Source organism: Euprymna scolopes, chromosome 11 (genome assembly GCF_053919585.1).
Source record: "Euprymna scolopes isolate OS-2025 chromosome 11, ASM5391958v1, whole genome shotgun sequence".
Classification (NCBI taxonomy): Eukaryota; Metazoa; Mollusca; class Cephalopoda; order Sepiida; family Sepiolidae; genus Euprymna; species Euprymna scolopes.
The window spans coordinates 24987388-25007701 of record NC_136492.1 but is presented as its reverse complement, the minus strand read 5'-3'; the positions used below and the strand labels follow the sequence as shown (position 1 = coordinate 25007701).

Genomic DNA, 20314 nt, shown 5'->3' with positions numbered 1-20314 from the left:
GGGTTTTCATTAAATTTGATCCATAGTCATCAGATACAAATTGAGCAAGACTTATTTAGCTCCAGCCTTCTCATAAGACCCCTTAAGCCTCAACCTTAAATGTTAGACATTTTCTGGAATCAAAATTATGTAATGGATTTTTATCGAAATTGGAAAAGGGATTATAGACATACGGTCCAGAATCGTCATCTGTGGGGTAGCTAGAGTAAACGCCACCCGGGGCGGTTTGCTCTAATGTGACCTCACCGATATTGTGTCACCAGGCTCTTACTCGGACCGTCCCCCTTAGATACCACACACACACACACACACACACACACACACACACACACACACACACACACACACACACACACACACATATAACTACTTCATTTAATCACATAAATATACGAAAGTATAAATTTATGGGTAAACTAAAAGTATTTACTTCAACAGTGCTCAATACGTAGGTAGGGCAAGGTAGTAAGTTATAAAATATATATGGCAATTAAGCTACACAGAATATTCTGCGTTTCATCCACGCTAGGATTAATCAGGCTTATGATCCATGCTAGGATTCGTCAGGCATAAGCCTGACGAATCCTAGCGTGGATGAAACGCGGAATATTCTGTGTAGCTTAATCGCCATATATATTTTATAACTTACTATATATATATATATATATATATATATATATATATATATATATATATATATATATAAACCACTTAATCCTTTTTCCACATTTTTCACAGTTAAAACAAAATTAAATGAGTGTCATCAAATGAATTTAAATGTAATATTAAAAAATACAAAAAAAAAATACAGTTTTCAATAAGCATCGGCAAAGATATTCTTCTGTTACTAATTTTTAAAAAAATCTAAGAGTTTCTAATATTTTAGAAAAGATTAAAAACTTGATATATGATAAATAAATCCTATGTTCAGACTATTTTTTTGGGGGGGGTGAGATTGTGTCACCCCCCCCCCCTTTCGCTGTCGCACCCACCCCTGCCCTCCTGTGACTACGTCACTGATCGTCACACCTTGATTTTAATAATCGTACGGGCACAGAAAAATCATACAAAGCTGTTCCGTTCTACGTGGGATCAATTTTACCACCGACGGCCATTCTCCAAGATGATTTGAGATGAAAAGGGGCTGATATGCCGTAAGGAGACGAAGCAAGTTTATCAACTTAGTCACAAGGTCAGATATAAAGATACCACTCCAAACCTAGCACGCTATCCGTTACCCCCCCCCCCGGTCAATCGGCTTAACATTGGCCCCCACGTATTTATTACGCATCATTGGCAAGTAAATTGATAGCAACTGGCCTCAAAAGGAATGTTTCTTCCAACCTTGACTCGTTCTATGAAGCCAGAACAAGCTTCTCGCTTGATATCGCTATGAAAACCACCCATCCCATACACGATCCGTCGCTCTGTTGGGGGATTTACGAAAGTTGCGAGTAACTGAAGCATTGCAAGGTTCCTTTAACACTTACGTCATGAATACATTATTTACAAAGCGAAAATAAGAGCAAAATCGAGGTGCAGACATCTGATGTTTGTGTGGTGACGTCACTGATTGAAGGACTTACGTCAGAATATATCGTAGTTCTGGGAAATGTATCGTTGAGGGCAAGTCCTAGAGAGCTTGTCGAATGTGTTCGTCAAATTTCAGTTACGTTTTAATTATAGAAAAATTGTGACAATCTTAAGGAACATTATATCTGCACGTCTGTAACCGAATCGTCGTCACCACCTGATTCAAAGTTCGCTTAAGCTTCTTTATTCTTATCCCGAATGATTATATTTTCAAATCCTACCAATCAAGATATGATCTAACATACGAAGTCATCTTGTCGGATTTTAAAAGTCAGGCCCAAATAGCAATTAAGTTGACGAAACCAAAAATTGCTTCTGGCTATAATAATACGAATATCGTTCCAAAAGTAACGTCTCATACGTCTTTGTTCCGCCTCAATGGATCAGAGAGGATTGAGACTTGTACTGTTCTCATGGCTGAAATTATGTATTCATGACCTGAAAGTTTAATCTCTTTGTTTCAGATATTGACGGTGCGAAACTAATAAATGGGGTTATGGCAACAGAATATTATTTTCGTTGTTTTGACTCCCTAGTATATATCCGACACAGTTAGATACAGTTAATCAACCGAGAACCACATCACTCTATATAAAAGCATATTAGATATCAACGGATACAAACTCTAGAGTCAAAACAATGAAAAGAATATGCTGTTGTCCTAGCTCTACTAATAAAGCAAACCCTGTCAAGGGTGTGCCTCAGAAGCAGAGACGCGTCATTGAATTCCTGACAAAAAATGCATTGCGAATGATGGTGGCTATGTAGAAAAATAAATTCTGGCGTACAAAAGGTCGCTCGTTTTAATGTTACGACTCCCGTCTTTGTAGCTCTGCAACTTTTGGTGTCCCCCCCCAAAAAAAAGATAGATTTTACTTCGGATGATAAAACATGCTGCGAACGCCCATCCGTAGCCATCGTTCATCGCTATAAAAGTGTATTGATAATGATGGTGACTATGTAAGGAAATAACATTCTGACGTACAAAGGTCGCTCGTTTTAATGGTACCACCCTCGTCGTTTTAGCTTTTTAACTTCTTAAGTTAAAAAAAAAAATAGGAGGCTTTACTTTTGAAACGACCCTCGTATGATACAGAAAAGTGGAGGGATAATTTCGTGGACAAATTCTCAAAGAACGTAAGATAAATAGTGAGATAATAAAATAAAATCTGAGAATTTTTAATGTCTATATTCTTATTTTATTTATTCAATAACTAAAGTGCATGTTGCAATTTTACAAGTACAGCCATGCATATTGTAAGATCCACGACATTAAGAACAAGAAAGCGATTGTTTATAAACAAAACGCAATTCTTTTCGTCACGTCTATAACATTGGCCTCTAAACTCTTCGAACAATCCATCCAGCGCGCCCGTAGCCGAGATTAAACTCACTACACGAGTCTGCAGTATAATTCAGATCTGTCGGGTACTGAATACTTGATGTTTCGCCAGGGTTATCAAGAGTATTTTTTATCGTGACACCATCACCATCGCCATCAATTTTGATCCCTTTTTGATCCCTTAAAAACTATTTTAAAAGACATAAATAAACGGTCCATAAAATCCCAATCATTTGAGGCCCCTAGTGTCGCTCTGCGACTTCTAGTTTCGGGTGAGATAGAGTTTGAATATATGGAGACAGACAAACTTAGTGCCTTTTATATATAAGATATGCATTTACTCACTAATCTTTAGCACTAATAACCCTAATCTAATGGTTAAGATTAGGGTTAGGGTGAGGACTAATCGGTTAATATTATGGTTAGTTAGTTAGTTATTTAGTTAGGGCTAGGCAGATCACATATGGGATCAGCACCCCAAACACTACCACCACGAATGCTACAGTAAAGAGGTTATAGTAAGAGTTTCCTCTATCTCTTTGACTGACACTATGTTACATAAAACATTTCCAAATTATTTGAAGTGTTATTTTAGTTAATTCAATTATAATTAACACTACTTTAATCTTGTAAATTTTTTTTCATAAAGAAAAATGAAATTAATTAAATTCTATCCGAGATGACCGAAAAGAATTGTGTAAACTACCATTACGTTATTCTTGAATGCCTTTTGGCCTTGATAAGTGGTGACTAGATTCTAAAGCGAGACGAACGCGAATAACAAGATTTACAGTTGTCAGCTTTCGTCCTCTCATATACTACTAGAAATTATTCCCATATGTAGGGTGATTGGAAAGTCATTCACAATTACGTATAATATATATATATATATATATATATATATATATATATATATATATATATATATATATATATATATATATATATATATATATATATATATATATATATATATATATATATATATATATATATATATATATATATATATATATATATATATATATATATATATATATATATATATATATATATATATATATATATATATATATATATATATATATATATATATATATATATATATATATATATATATATATATATATATATATATATATATATATATATATATAAAACTGTACACAAGGTCAGAAAAACATTGGTATCGTCGGTTTGAAACTTACTCTGGATGAAATAAAGACGAAACGCTTTATTTCATATATATATATATATATATATATATATATATATATATATATATATATATATATATATATAAGAACAAGTAGTTAATAAAATATGTTAATTATACTTTGCAAATGTATTTACAAACATATTTAACTTTAAAAAGGAAGCACAAAATAAGTGGATATAAGTGGACATATATATATATATATATATATATAAGAAAATTAGGAATATACATATATATATATGCATATATATGATATAAAAGTATACGAAAGTACATATGGATATATTTACACACATTTCTAATTTTAATCTATGCTCCTATAATTTTCTCTTTTTGTTGGTGTATCGATATTCATATTAAAACCCCCTTTTTTCCATTTATTTCAAAAGAAAATACAACCGTGTTATATATGGGTCGTGAAATTGCATTCGCTAGCAAAAGATCTATTTTGCATATTCTTTTAAATAATTATTTTAATTAATGCCCTATTAGTTTTTTTTTGGGGGGGGTTCTTTTCGGTTTTCTTATGGGATGATCATCTTTAGTTAACTATTACGTGTAATTATATTCATGTAGATATTCTACATGATTTATACTTGCATAATATTTGCGTAAAAAGTTTATAGTAAACACAAACCGCTTTCTGTATATATTTATGTATGCGTATATATATTTGCTTTAAAAAATTTGCCTCCCAAACTTTTGTCAGTTTTTGATCTACAGACAAGAAACTTAATATATAGGGTATTCGAACCCACGCTAAACTTTATATTTGGGTTTTAGTTATTTACTATAATAATTATTAAAATTATTTCAAACTTTCTTCATATTAATATGAAAAAAAAACTATAACTTCTTTATAAGTTTATTGATGTTTCATGCTTATATTTTAAGACTTTCTCAAATCTTTAAATGAAGACGAAACGTCGACGACTATGTACAAATTTTGGATTTTCATTTTTTTATTTTTTCATTATGTTGGATTATTACCCGGATCATCATATCTTATATATAGTGCATCAATATTTATAGATATGTTTTTTTATTATTATTATTATTTATTTATTTATTGTGAACGTATCCGTAGCTATCACTTTCTGCTAATATGAAAAGAAGTATTCGCCGATCTATTTACGGTTCGTGAAATAACACAACACCACTTAGATGTTGTTTCCTCGTCGACACATGCGTAGGGATGTCAATCGTAGTCGCTCGTCCCACACACTGATAATTACGAGCGTCAAAGACGGGGAGAGAGGAGAAGAAAAAGAAAATAAAAAGAAGAAAAAAAAAAAGGAGAAAAACAAACACACACAAAAAAAAAAAAGAAAACGCTGTGTCGTATATCCGGATGTGGTCACGTCCATTTTTGTTGTGTGGGAACTGGACGAGAGATACGTACTTTTCGATTTATATATTTACTCATTTTTTTTCTTTTCTCATAACCACTTATCAGTGCAGGAATCCGAATTCTTTGAACGCTTTTATCTTATTTTCATATTTTGTTTCTGCTCCAAGGAGGATATACAAATTCGAATCATGGATCTTACTCGTAATCGGACGTACAAAACAGCATGTAAGTAACGAGAAACCTAATAGCGAAAACAAAGAGATTATCCGTTGCCTCATCCTTCGCATATCATCGTATATCTTGATACACATTCATTATTTAAACAAAATTATACACTAAAATGGTTTGTATTACTGTACACATAGATTCGAAAAAGTTGTCAAAAAACAAATATATATCAAATAAATGTTATCAAAGACAAGATAAATTACTTTTCTACCAAACTGGATATAATTTTCGTGTTTTTTATTCAATTTAACATGTTTATTCAGCTCGAAAAGCATACAGTTTTTACCGATGTATTGGAAAATTCAAAATGGCGGCCGACTCTCACTTTAACACGGTAAGTTCGGGAAAAGGTGTTATAAATAATAAACTAGACAAAATACTATTAAAAAAACACAGATTATATGTCAAGTTATGTCACGGTAACATATATTGAGCGAATTTCGAACAGTATTTTGTCTAGTTTATTATTTATTACACCTTTTTCCGAACTTACCGTGTTAAAGTGAGAGTCGGCCGCCATTTTGAATTTTCCAATCGGTAAACACTGTATGTTTTTCGAGCTGAATAAACATGTTAAATTGAATAAAAACACGAAAAATATATCCAGTTTGGTAGAAAATTAATTTATCTTGCCTTTGATAACATTTATTTGTTATATATTTGTTTTTTGACAACTTTTTCGAATCTGTGTACAGTAATACAAACCCCACTAAAATATTAAGTGAATTTATATTAGCTCTTGTACAACCTATAATCGAGTTCAATGGTGTTTTCTTCTTTTTTTTTTTTTTTTAATTAATTTCTTTTATATGCGATATGTGTGAATATATATATAACTACTTAATTTACTCACATAAAATTAATATACGAAAGTATAAATTCATGCGTAAACTTGAAGTATTTACTTCAAAAGTGCTCAATACGTAGGTAGAGCTAGTTAGTAAGGTATAAAATATATATGGCGATTTAGCTTAACCGCCATATATATTTTATAACTTACTAATATATATATATATATATATATATATACACACACACACATCTAGGTATCTTGGCTGACGTACACGACACGAGTGCTACCGGCTACCCCTCTAGCGAAATACGCATCATCGACTCCGATGTTGTACGCAGTTCGACTTAGGGAGCAATTATTATTTTTACAAGGAAAGGATTTTTTGCGTATGTGGCCTAGTTTTTTTTTTATTATTATTCATTTAACGGTAACATAAGTGCATAAGCATCATTTTTTTTTTTTTTTGCTTTGCTTTGCTTTCATTTTGTTTGTTTGTTAAATCCGGCCATCACCCCCCCCCTCCAATAACAACAAAAGAATACAACAGTACCTATTTACTATGCCTCCCCACGGGACAGAGTTAGACACCAAGGTCGTTTTTTTAACGTGGACAAAAGGTACAAAAATAAAAATTGTCTTAGTCGTGAAGGATTTCTCCTCCACCGAAAGAGAACAAGAAATGGAAAATTTTTATTTTTAAAATAAAAAATAACACAGGTATCATAAAACTATAATTAAACTTGAAAATACTATTTAAAAATAGCGCGTATCAATAAGTGCACTTCCTAGCACTAAAAAAATCATATAATAATATAATTCGCGAAGTTCAAATCAAAATAAAAAATATCCGGGTTTGTATTACTGTACACATAGATTCGAAAAAGTTGTCAAAAAACAAATATATAACAAATAAATGTTATCAAAGGCAAGATAAATTACTTTTCTACCAAGCTGGATATAATTTTCCTGTTTTTATTCAATTTAACATGTTTATTCAGCTCGAAAAGCATACAGTGTTTACCGATATATTGGAAAATTCAAAATGGCGGCCGACTCTCTCTTTAACACGGTAAGTTCGGAAAAAGGTGTAATAAATAATAAACTAGACAAAATACTGTTAGAAATTCGCTCAATATATGTTACCGTGACATAAGTTGACATATATTCGGTGTTTTTTTAATAGTATTTTGTCTAGTTTATTATTTATAACACCTTTTCCCAAAATTACCGCCATTTTGAATGTTCCAATACATCGGTAAATACTGCATGTTTTTCGAGCTGAATAAACATGTTACATTGAATAAAAACAAAAAAAAATGTGTCCAGTTTGGTAGAAAAGTAACTTATCTTACCTTTGATAACATTTATTTGTTATATATTTGTTTTTTGACAACTTTTTCGAATCTGTGTACAGTAATACAAACCCGTTTTATGATATATCTTTTTTATTCAATTGTAAGGTTAGAATAGATACCAAACACCCTCCCCTCCCCATGTTAAGAATGGCTTTTTAAATAATAACGTTATTATTTACGTCCGGATCACTCTCTGCACTAGTACCATTAAAAGAAACATACATTGAGATGTATATGAGATATTCTGTGCTTTCATCTAACAATTTAAGTTTTTGTTGTTGTTTTCTTTGCGCCCCAACACTTATCTTTAAATGGACAATGTTTATTTAGAGGTTTTGGGGTATGCTGAAAACGAATATGACATTTAAATTTTGCGCGGACAAATAGTTTTCTGGCTATTAAGATCTTCATTATCTAATGTAATCTATTATGGTTTTTCCTGGTGGCCAGGTTTTCGTATTGAACAAGTACTAATGCGCATGCGTGTGACAAAACGCCCTCTTTCCCATGTTAAGAATGGCGAACGTCATTAACATTAAGTAATACATTGGAAAATAATATCAATATCCATAAAACTACTTGTTTGTGTCAAATTTGAATGTGATATTCGTTTTCAGCATATCTGAATACCTGAACAAGTTATTTTAAAGGTAATTGTTAAGGTAGAAAGAAAATTTTAAAATTGCTCAATTCTTTAAACAGGATACCGCAAATAATTTCGTTTTTAAAATCCCAAACAATAAAAACGTAATACGATAGTTAGGTAAAACTTGCGGAGAACGCTCTGTTTTACGGTTTTTTTTTTTTTTTTTTTTTTTTTTTTAATTTATTCTTTTGGTAATTTTTTTTTACGACGTGCCCCAGCATATTATAAACACCCCAACCTCCCCATGTTAAGAACGGCTTTCGAGGTTGGCGGTGTTTATTCCGAAAGAAAACTGTTCTTAACATGGGGTGGTTGTTGGGTATGTTTATTTTTAAATTCGGTCCATTTTTATATTATGTCCAACTCACTGTTCACAGGTCAACGTTTGTAGGTTTCGGGTATGTTGACAAGGGTTAGGGGTGTCTATTCTGAAAGCCGTTCTTACCATGGGAAGGTGTGTGTGTGGGAGGGGGGGTATTCGTTGTCTCATACCCGAAAACCTCGACTTTTCCAATGTGAACGGTGAGTTGAGTTGAAGATGTATCTAAAAAAAAATACTAAAAAGATATACCAAATTTGGGGTTTGCATTAATTACCATCGAAAAAGTTTTCGAAAAACAAATATATAACAAATATTATCAAAGGCGAGATAAGTTCCTTTTCTACCTAACTGGGTAATTTTTTAGTGTTTTTATTCAACATTTTTTAGCTAAAAAAGCATACACTGTTTACCGGTGTATTGGAAAATTAAAAAAAATGGCGCCCGACTCTGAACACGGTAAGTTTAAGAAAAGGAGTTAAAAATAATAATAATAAAAGACTACACAAAAATACTGTTAGAAACTCGCTCAATATATGTTACCGTGACATAGGCTGACATATATTCGGTGGATTTTTATCAGTATTTTGTATAGTTTATTTTTAAGCCCTTTTCCCAAACTTATAGTGTTCATCAGAGTCGAGCGCCATTTTTAAATTTCCAGTACATCGATAAACACTGTATGTTTTTCGTGCTGAATAAACATGTTGCATCAAATAAAAACACTAAAAATATTATCCAGTTAGGTAAAAAAGTAACTAATCTTGCCTTTGATAACATTTATTTGTTATTTGTTTTTTGACGTTATCGAATCTGTGTACAGTAATGCATTAATGCAAATCCCCAAATTGACTTTTTCGTTTTTGTTAATAAAACTTTATTTTTATTTTTTTTTAATTTCAGTTTTTTTAAAATAAAAAATACGATTGTTGAATATTCTTTCCATCACTTCTGATTTGGGGGGGGGGGGGCGCAATTAAAAAAAAAAAAAAAAAAAATGAAAAACAGAACTAGGTTTTCATTTGACTTCAGTTCGAGCGCGGTCCTGGATATGACCTTAAACTATATCCAGTGCCAGTGGTGAGGCCCCAGCTTGTGGGCTTTGAGAAGTGTGGAGCCACCCTTTAATTATCATTGCTCCCAGGTCCACTCTGACCCGGAGTAGTAGTACCTGTTAGGGTTCCAACCATGGGTTAAATAGAAACCGACTTGAAAACAACAAATATATTCTATTAAAAAAAATTATTTTCAAAATCTTTGGATTCGGCATTAAATAACCTGAAAAGGGTTGATATGCCGTAAAACAACCAACCAACCAGTTCGAGCGGTTACCTATGCTTATGGATTGCCTTAAATTAAATATACAAGACTGATTCCACCCTGTTATAAATTCTAAAACAATTTTTGTGGTGCTTGTTCAGATAGTCGACCGACAGGTCGATTTAAAAAAAAAAAAAAAAAAAAAAGCACTTACTGAATTGTCATGTCGAAAATAGTAATATATTAAAAAAATGACGAACATTTATCGAGTAGAAAATTATTTATAGTTAAAAGCAATTATTACGGAAATTTGAGGGAAATGGCATTTTCCCTAGATGGGAATACCTTAAAGATTGTGAACACAGGGGACACACTTATCTCCCTTTTCGTAACTGTAATAGCTGACGCTTTGTTTTAGCCGATAGGCTTTTATCTTTATTTTTTTCTACCGAAAACACAATAGCAGTTGTTCAGCTCGATGAAATTTTGTAATTTTTGGATATATTACTATTTTCGACACGATAGTATTGTTTTCGCTTAAAAAAAAAAAAACGCGTATTAAAAAAAATCGATCTGCGGACTCTTATCAAGCATCTTTATTTCTAGTTTTTCAATGCGTACGCTTAAAATGTCGTTGGTGTGTTTTCTGAAAGGCTTTAAAATATATTAATGCGCAAAGAAATGCTGCGTCGATATTCGTCAGATCGGCGTGGTAGGACGGAACAGGTTCTCGTAGTTATAAGTTCTCGCTCGCCTCTGCGTGAAAGACGAGCATCGCCCGGTATGTTAGACGATCGGCCATTCTGGATTTCAAAAATGTGGGTTAAAATGTTTCAAGGGCGTTCGCGTTGGATACAAAGAAATGCGATGTTGTTTGTATGTGGAGAGCGGGGAGGGGGGTATAAAAGCTTCAATCTGAAGTGGGATAGGTGTCGTAAACGGACACGTCTTAATAATAATTTACCAGAAATAAACAATTTCGTTCGTGAAGACGACAGTTTAAACACTGCTTTTATATATATATATATATATATATATATATATATATATATGGTAAATTTATACAAACACCGTGACAGCGAATTAACCCTAACCCTAACCCTAACGCTGTCACGGTGTTTGTATAATAATACCTATATAACTACTTCATTTACTCACATAAAATTAATATACGAAAGTATAAATTTATGCGTAAACTTGAAGTATTTACTTCAAAACTGCTCAACACGTAGGTAGAGCTAGTTAGTAAGTTATAAAATATATATGGCGATTAAGCTATACTGAATATTCCGCGTTTCATCCACTCTAGGACTCTGAAGATATATATATATATATATATATATATATGTATATATATGTATAATTTCTGTAGATCATTTTTATTTTACGACGTGCCCCAGCGTATTATAAACACCCCAACCTCCCCATATTAAGAACGGCTTTCGAGGGGGGGTTATGCCGAACGCCGTTCTTAATATGGGGAGGTTGGGATGTTTATAATACACTGGGGCACGTCGTAAAAATTGACCTTTTTCTATTTTTTTTATTTGTTTTCTGTGTTATTCATTTGTTGTTTTTATTCGTTTTGTTTTTTATTTTTTTATTCGTTTTGTTTTTTATTTTTTTATTCGTTTTGTTTTTATTTGTTGTTTTTATTAGTTTTGTTTTTATTTGTTGTTTTTATTAGTTTTGTTTTTATTTGTTGTTTTTTTATTTTTGTTTTTATTTGTTGTTTTTTTATTTTTGTTTTTATTAGTTTTGTTTTTATTAGTTTTGTTTTTATTAGTTTTGTTTTTATTTGTTTTTATTATTAGTTTCGTTTTTATTAGTTTTGTTTTTGTTGTTTTTTATTAGTTTTGTTTTTATTTGTTTTCAAATTTTTATTTTATTCGTTTTGTTTTATATATTCTTTCATTTCTCTTCTAAAGATATTTGTAGACCGAAAGTACAATGCAGACAAAGGTCATGGATTATAATTATATACTTTTTTTTTAATCTTTATCTACTTACTGCATTTACCCGGCGTTGCCCGGATAGTGGGCAAAAATTCTGGGTTTTTTTTTTATTTTTTTTTTTTATATATAGTTTTCAAATTCAATTATAATTTTTGTTATATTTCGTTAATTTGTTAGGTGAAATTACAGATTATTTATTTTATAACACGTAAAGAATGGGATTCGAAACGATGTCATTTCAGTACGGCCTGTATTAATCCGATAATCTGACCGTGTACATTTTTTCTTTAATTAGAATTCCTTTTGATTTTTTTCTTTTTTTTTTTAAATTGATTTAGAGTTTAATATTCGATTAAATAAAAACTATTCATTCAGTGTATATTTATCAAAGTTGCGTATAGGCGCTAAACGCAAACACATCAGATCTTTGATTGGGTTATTGGTACTTATGCAGAATAGTACAAACGGTTTTTTTTTACATAATATTTTCAAGTTAACTCCAACTTTTGCGGGGCATCTTATTAAATTGTTAGGTGAAAGTACAAAATAGTTTTAAGTGTCCCTCTTGCCATGTTAAAAAACGGATTGCTAGATTATAACGTTATTTCAGCACGATCCGTATTCTGCAGAAGTATCAATAATTAAACCCTTGTATACATTTTTTGATACTTGTGCACTTTTGCCACTCTGCTGAAATGTTATTTTGAAAGCCATTCTTAACAGGAGGAGGGTGTTTTGTAACTATTCTGTGCTTTCACCTAACAATTCAATAAAAAAAAAACGATATCGTGAAATTTGAATTTAACTGAAAAAAAAAAAACTTTCAAAATCGCGAAATAGCAAAAGTACACAAGCACCCATTTTCTCTTTTCCAACTGGACTAGGTTTATTTTTTACTTTTTTTTTTTCGACAAATATTCGATTACTAAATAAAATTCAGGTTTGTTTTCGAATATAAATAAATTCGAAAAAGTTGTCAAACAAATATATAACAAATACATGTTATCAAAGACAAGTTACTTTTTTCTTTTTTTTTTTTTTTTACTAGATAAGTTTTTAGTGTTTTTATTTAAAATGTTTATTCGGTTCAAAAAACAATGTTTATCGATATATTTGAAAAAGACAAATGGCGGCGAGCTCTCTGTCGAATACGTTGAGTTTGGGAAAATGGGTTCAAACTAAAATAATTACGCAAAATACTGTAAGAAACCCACACAAAATGTTATCGTGACATGGGTTGACATATATTGAGTGAGTTTCTAACAGTATTTAATAGTTTTTTTTTGTTTTTTTTTTTTAGTTTGAACTCATTTCCCTCAAAATTAACGTATTCAACAGACCTCGCCGCCATTTGTCTTTTTCAAATATATCGATAAACACTTTTTTTTTCTTTTTCGAACTGAATAAAAATTTTACCTTAAATAAAAAAAAAACTTATCCAATTAAGTAGAAAAGTAACTTATCTGTCTTTTGTTAACATTTGTTATATATATACATATATATATATATATATATATATATATATATATATTTCTTTCTTTTTTTTTTCAAATCTGTGTATATTAAACAAATCCAGTATATAAAACTGCAGCAGCATGTATGTATATATAATATATATATATATATATATATATATATGTGAGGGGGGTGTTATCAAAGTAAATCTTTAACAAAGCAAAAACTCAACACTATTAAGAGGAGCAAACTATTAAATGAAAGATGGGGGAATAAAAGTTATAACTTTATTGTATCATCAGGACAATAAAAGAAAAGTTAGTGGGAGAAAATTAAGAAAATCCTTATTGTCATGACATTTCGAAGCTAAATGCTTTTCTTCAGAAGAGAATGGCCGGAATCATAAACATTGCAAGTATAGAAAAAGTTGCTTTAATGACATTTAGATGCGAAATGAGTCTGAAAGAATATATCAATATGGTAAATAGTTCTTAGAACTTCTGATAGTCGGCCCAACATACATGGGTAAATTAGAAGCCATGGACAGGAGATTTTTTAAAATGCTTTCCCTTATTGGTCTGATTATATAATAAAGTTATACGCAACTTATATTCCTTATCTTTCATTTTAATATATATATATATAGAGAGAGTGAGAGACTTGTTTGTAATATACCGAATTTTACTGGGTTTGTATAATTCAGTAAATTTTCATATCAAATTTTAAGCCAAAAAAGAGATGACTTAAACTGTAAGCTACAAAATTATATTTTATAATTGCGTATTCATATTAACAAAACCAAGACTTCAAAAAAAGAATTGATAGCAACAACAATGAAATACACTTTTTGTTGCTATCAATTCTTTTTTTTTTTTTTTAAGTCTTTGTTTTGCTAATACAGTACAGTGTGTATATATATATATATATATATATATATATATATATATATATATATATATATATATATATACACACACACGTTTTATTTGTTATTACCGTATCTTTCTGTTCAGTTACATTATTGTTTCAGCTATCCGGCCGTTTTTTTTTTTTTGTTTTTTTTTTTTGACGGCCAAAAAAAAAAAAAAAACGGCCGGGTAGCTGAAACAATAATGTAACAGAAAGATACGGTAATAAAAAATAAAACGCATATTTGCTCTACAACAGTATTGAGCACTTTCTTCAGTTTTTATTAATTACCATTTCCACTTATATATGTATATGCGTACTTACGGGCATATGTATACACATCTGCGTGCGTGTGTGTGTGTGTGTGCAAATATGTACATATTTGTGTATATGCGTGTGTAAATGTGTATAGACTTGTTTTTTGCTCAAATATCTATGCATTTGAGTATATGAGTAAATATATACGTTAATGTGTGTATATATGTTTAACTGTGTATACATCTGTGTATATGCGTGTGTAGAGGTAGGTATATATTCATGTGTGTATGCGTATATATTTATGTTTACGGTACGGATGTGTGCTTACGTTCCTTCCTCTCCTATAATGATTTGATCCCAGTTGATTGTGGCATGTTAGTTCTGTGCAGTTCTAGGAGATCCACACCCTCTCAAGCCTCTTGAGACGGGGTTACTTCATTGCCAATCGCCTGAGGCGCCCTTACCTAGGAATGTTAACCGGGCTGCCCATGCACTTTTTTAGCAGGTCAGTGACACCCCTCATGGACGCTGCCTTGTCGATCCCACTTTCCGATCTTGGTGTCTGAGCTCTTGCAGCGGTAGAACACTAAAAAACCTTTCTCTCCTGCAGTCAAATGGTTTTGTGGTTCGGACTTAATACGATGTAACCCGCATATAAGCAACTTTCCATGTCCCTACATCTCTTATATCCGGGTTACACTGTACATTAACACGGGCTCTAATTTGAGACCAGATACAATCTCTCTTATACCAGTTTTCTTATATTCGGGTCTTTTATACCCGGATTACACTGTATAATGATTCGAAAATCATGAAGCGATTTTCAAGTACACCTTAGAAAAAAAAAATTCAGGACTATAACATCCATAATACTACCACCATCACTACTGCTACTACTACACAAACTAAAAATATATTTTTAACTAGAGCAAGGGTGGGAAAACATTTCAGTGCAAGGGCCACATTTAAAAATTCCAATTTTACTGGACCGCATAGCATATTTTCCAATATAATTGATATCTAAAATAGACAAAATAAAAGGATTTCAAAGAAAAAATGCAATTAATTTTCATATTACTGAATATAAAATCCTTTTTGGGCATTCAATATTCAGTACTTGGAGAACCACATGAATTCCTTTGGCGGGCCACATGCGGCCCGCGGGCCGTAATTTGCCCACTCCTGAACTAGAGCAATAAAAACCGAACAGTAAACACGCTATTCATGCGTTTCAGAGCGTTGTATTTTGTCTTCTGGAAATCCACGTCTGAGTGTTCCTTTGTTACGAAGAGCGTTATTTTAGTAAAAAAAACAAAAACAAAAAAAAAAACAACAATCACAGAACAGGGAAGTTGAGAAAATAGATACTGCAAGTAAAGTACAGAATAGTTAACGGTCGAGAACTCGCAAATATTAAAAAAAAAAAAATAGCAAACGCAATAGATTTTTTATTGTTTGCCGGTCTGTATACTTTTAACGTGTTGAAACTAAGATTTTTTTTTTTTTAATATTAGAATTTAGGGTATTTTTCACTGAGTTAACAACGGGATCAAAAATCAATATGCAACAAATAAATGTTAACCAAGGCAAGATGTGTTATTCTTTTACCCGGTTAAGATTTTTTTGTACTTGAATATACCGTGTCACCCGGATATAAAGAACTTTTTATCCTATCCCTACAACTCTCTTATATCCGGGTTAGCCTTTGCATTAACATAGGCTCTCATTTGGAACCAGAGAAAATCTTTTATCTCCGGTGTTTTCTTATTTTTGGGTTACACTATTTTAAACCTTTTTAAACAAACCGAGTGTCCACTCTGTTCAGTTAGCATTAAAAATATATGGCCGTCATAAACATTGCACGAAGACTTTTGATAATAGCTCCAAATCAAAAATTAAAATATTGGTAGAACATAACATTCCACACGATTAGTGACATTACTGACTGTGAAGGAGTGTAAATAGGGTTTAGTGAACTAAAGTACAGAATAGTTAACGGTCGAGACCTTGCAAATAAAGATAAAACTAGCAAACGCAGTAAAATTTAGTTCTCTACCGAGCTATATACTTTTAACGTGTGGAAACTGTGATATATTTTAAAATGCCTTTAAATTCTAGAAGTTAACAGAATAAGTGGCCAAAAGCAACCATGTAACCAAGTTAAAATATGTGATTCCATTTATTTGGCTAAGATTTTTTTTTTTTTTTTTTTTTTTTTGTAATTTAACGCGTTTTTGTTGTTATTGTTCAGTGTCCAACTCTGTTCAGTTAGAAAAAAAATGATTGTCATAAGCATTGCATGAAGACCCTTGATAATCGCCTAAAATCGAAAATTAAACAAAATACTAGAAAATAACATTTCGCATGATTGGTGACACTATTGATTGAAAAAGAATTGTAAATAAGGATTATTGAAATAAACCTGCTTTTTTCCATATTAGTATAATAAATATGTAATAAAAGAAACTAAAGTGGTCGATAATAGTCAATGGCAACCTGTAGGTTCCCTTTTTTACTAGCTATTACACTGAGGTGTATAAATGGCAGCGTTTCTTTCTATGATTACTCCATTCATACGTAATTCTGTTTGGAAAGGCAACATCAAGTACAATTTTTCGAGTCTTTGGTAATTGCCCGAGGAGACTGAATTCCGGTCTCCCAGCCCATGACCGAACACTCTAGTCCTTAGGTTAAAAGGACCGGTCAGCCTAATAAATAACCCTAAAAGATGTTCCGATGTTATTATTCAGATTAAATCCTATCTATGTGGGTTGAACTAATTTCCTCTGAAGGAGAAAGTGTTAAGGGAATATAAAATTCAAAAGCGGTTCTAAGTTGCATGTGTGTTTCGTTTAAGGGAGATGAGGACGTTAGGTTTTTGCATTTTTTGCAAGGTGTCGACGTTCTCCTACAGCCAGCGGCTTTGATTTGACTCGACTGGGGGATAGAACTCTGATCTCCTAGCGCATTATCAAACTCTAAACCTTATGTTAAATAGACCAGTTAACATAACAAGCAATTCTAAAACGTATTCCGATTATTAAAATTACATATTTACGTCAACGATATTAGACCTAATCTTTGCTTTTATCTGACAAGACTGAATCCCGGTCTTCAGCCTATCAGCGAACTCTTTAACCCTTACGACGAATTGACCGATTAGCATAATAAACAAAGTATTTCGATTTGCTTATTCGAATTATATAAAATTGTAACCAGATAGAGGACCGTTGCCCAATTTTGCTATACAGGACTAATTATTGTAACTAGACCGTCTCCACTTCTAAAACGCAGAAGCGAACCCTAACTACCCGTGGCTACACTCTCCGTCTAGTGATGGATTCTTCAAAAGTAACCATATCTAACTGGTAGCTGAAATTACCGCTCTGATGCTCAGTGCACAAAACGCGCACGATCCTAAGTCTGTGTGGCAATGCCGTTAACTTGTTCGTGGGCCGTTTGTTGTCAGACGCTGTGGTTGAATTGTTTTTCGTAGGTGCTCTGGTGTTGCTAGCATATAGCTTCTCTCAGCTGTAGCTTGGTGTCGGGTTCAGAGTAGATCTGAAATCAACTTGGATATTCTTCATAATGAAAGCAATCAATGATAGCTCGGAGATCCCTTTTTTATAAATGAGAATAATTAAGATATTTCCAGATACAATCGTGCAAGGAAAGTGAAACTATCCAGGATCTAGATGCAGGAATTTCGGCTTAAAACAAAGTTCAATTAGTCTTCTCGTGTTTGTGGATTTCAAACTAACGTTCAGGTACTCCTAATTTACAGAGCATGGATCTGTCTTGCATTAGCATAATAAACAAGATATTCTGATTTGATTATTCGAATTATATCAAATGAAAAATCACAAAAAAATGAAATAGATCTGTAACTTGGAGAACGAAATCATAACGTAGAATTATCTTATCAACATAATCTGATGCCGAAATAGCTTCCCTGGCTGTCCTAAATGCAGAAATGTAATGCAAACATATCTTGCTTTTCAACTCCCCACATAGTCTCCTGTAGACATGATCCTAAATAGTAGCCCCTTAAGTCTTAGCGATAATGTTTAGTTTGTGGTAAATAAGAGTTTGAAAAAAGATAGTAAGTCCAATAACGAAATTATGGAATGCTCAGAGCACCGAAATTTTATACCGAAATAGCTTGTGAATCGACTATTTATGTTTAGGGCAGAACTGCTCTAATTAAAATCTATCTGTTTGCGTTTTCCTATGTTTGGAGTATAATGGACACGCATCTGAAATGCTTAATCATTGCCACGTTTCCGAACGAAGGGGTTTGGAAATTTAACCGTTAACTACAATAGGAAGCGACGTGTGAAACTGCACAGCGAAGGAGTGCCCCGTTTGCTTTGTGGAAAGAAATGACCTACCTAGTGTTAGTTATAAGCGTGACACTCTTTCCGAGCGGGTTGTTTATCCATGCTGTTTAAACCGGTCGACTGCAGCGGGGAGAGGAAGTTGCTTAACGAGCCGAACATGAAGGAATGATCGCGTTTGTTATTTGCCGAACCGGTTGTCTTTCTCCTTTCTTCTCGCCCTTTCATTATCTTGTGCTTATATATATATATATATATATATATATATATATATATATTGCTTTTTCTTTATTCGCCTCAGTTTCTTTTTATTATTTCTTTATTTTTGTTAACCAACTCCTTCGGCATCTTGAATTTTCTGTTTCTCTTTTATTTCTTTTTTTTCTCTTCTCTTTTATTCTTCTCTGTCCTTTTTTTCTTTTACGCTCTCTCTCTCTCTCTCTCTCTCTCTCTCTCTCACTCACTCACTCACTCACTCACACACACAGCTCTCTCGTTCTCTTTCTTTCCTCCCTGGTCTTGTTCTTTCTTTTTCTTCCCTCCTCTCGCTCTAATGACGGCTTTTGCCATCGTATGTGCCAATCTATATTGTTAAATGATAATTCCACAACATTTCACTTCCCAACACTCAATCACATTAAAACGGCGCCAATGTGGTCACACACGGATATAGATCATACATAAATACATAAAATACTAATACCTTAATCTATAAAATACAAAAATTAATACATATAAAAATATAGTTCTTAGTCGAGCAGCCCTCAGTAGCATTCTATACAAAAATCGCAACACACACACACACGTCGTATATATGTTAGCCCCCCCCCCAAAAAAAAAAAAACTGAAGGAAGCGTAACAGGCAACGAACATAAAACAAATATTAAGTTATCTTCAAAAATTGTTACAAACTGTTACATATTCTTTGATGCGTGGATTAATTATAAAAGCAATAATACACCCTCATTCCCACCCGATATATACCTTGTCGATCTGTTGAACGATACGCACGTGCGTCCAATAGAACGCGACGATGGGGTGAGGTATTAATGTGTTTTGTGTTGTTCAAGACAACATGTCGCGTAAATATCTGTTCTCACGAACAATGCAATCAACTTCGTTTCTGTGCAAGCTGGTTCGGCTCGCTTGCTATTGGTTCGCAATTGAATTGGCATTATTAAAAACAAAACTAATTGAAAAAAAAAAGGGAAACTAACCCCCCTCTTCCCCCCCCCAAAAAAAAAACTCATCGATAAGAAAAATAAGACAAAACTAATCTGAGCAGACAAAACTA

At 32.3% G+C, this 20314-nt stretch overlaps 1 protein-coding gene across 2 annotated transcripts in view; it reads left to right on the top strand.

The window, feature by feature from the left end:
- LOC145287808 (uncharacterized) overlaps positions 1-20314 on the top strand; it is a 213837-nt gene that overhangs the window by 45623 nt on the left and 147900 nt on the right. The window contains exon 1 of one of the 2 annotated variants that reach the window (XM_080135656.1): positions 5370-5730. The exons of the other annotated variant lie outside the window; for it this stretch is intronic. Within the exon in view, the coding sequence (XP_079991782.1) occupies positions 5506-5730 (225 nt within the window). The 5' untranslated portion in view covers positions 5370-5505. Of the gene's footprint in view, positions 1-5369; positions 5731-20314 lie in introns of those variants that run through there. 2 annotated transcript variants of the gene reach the window in all.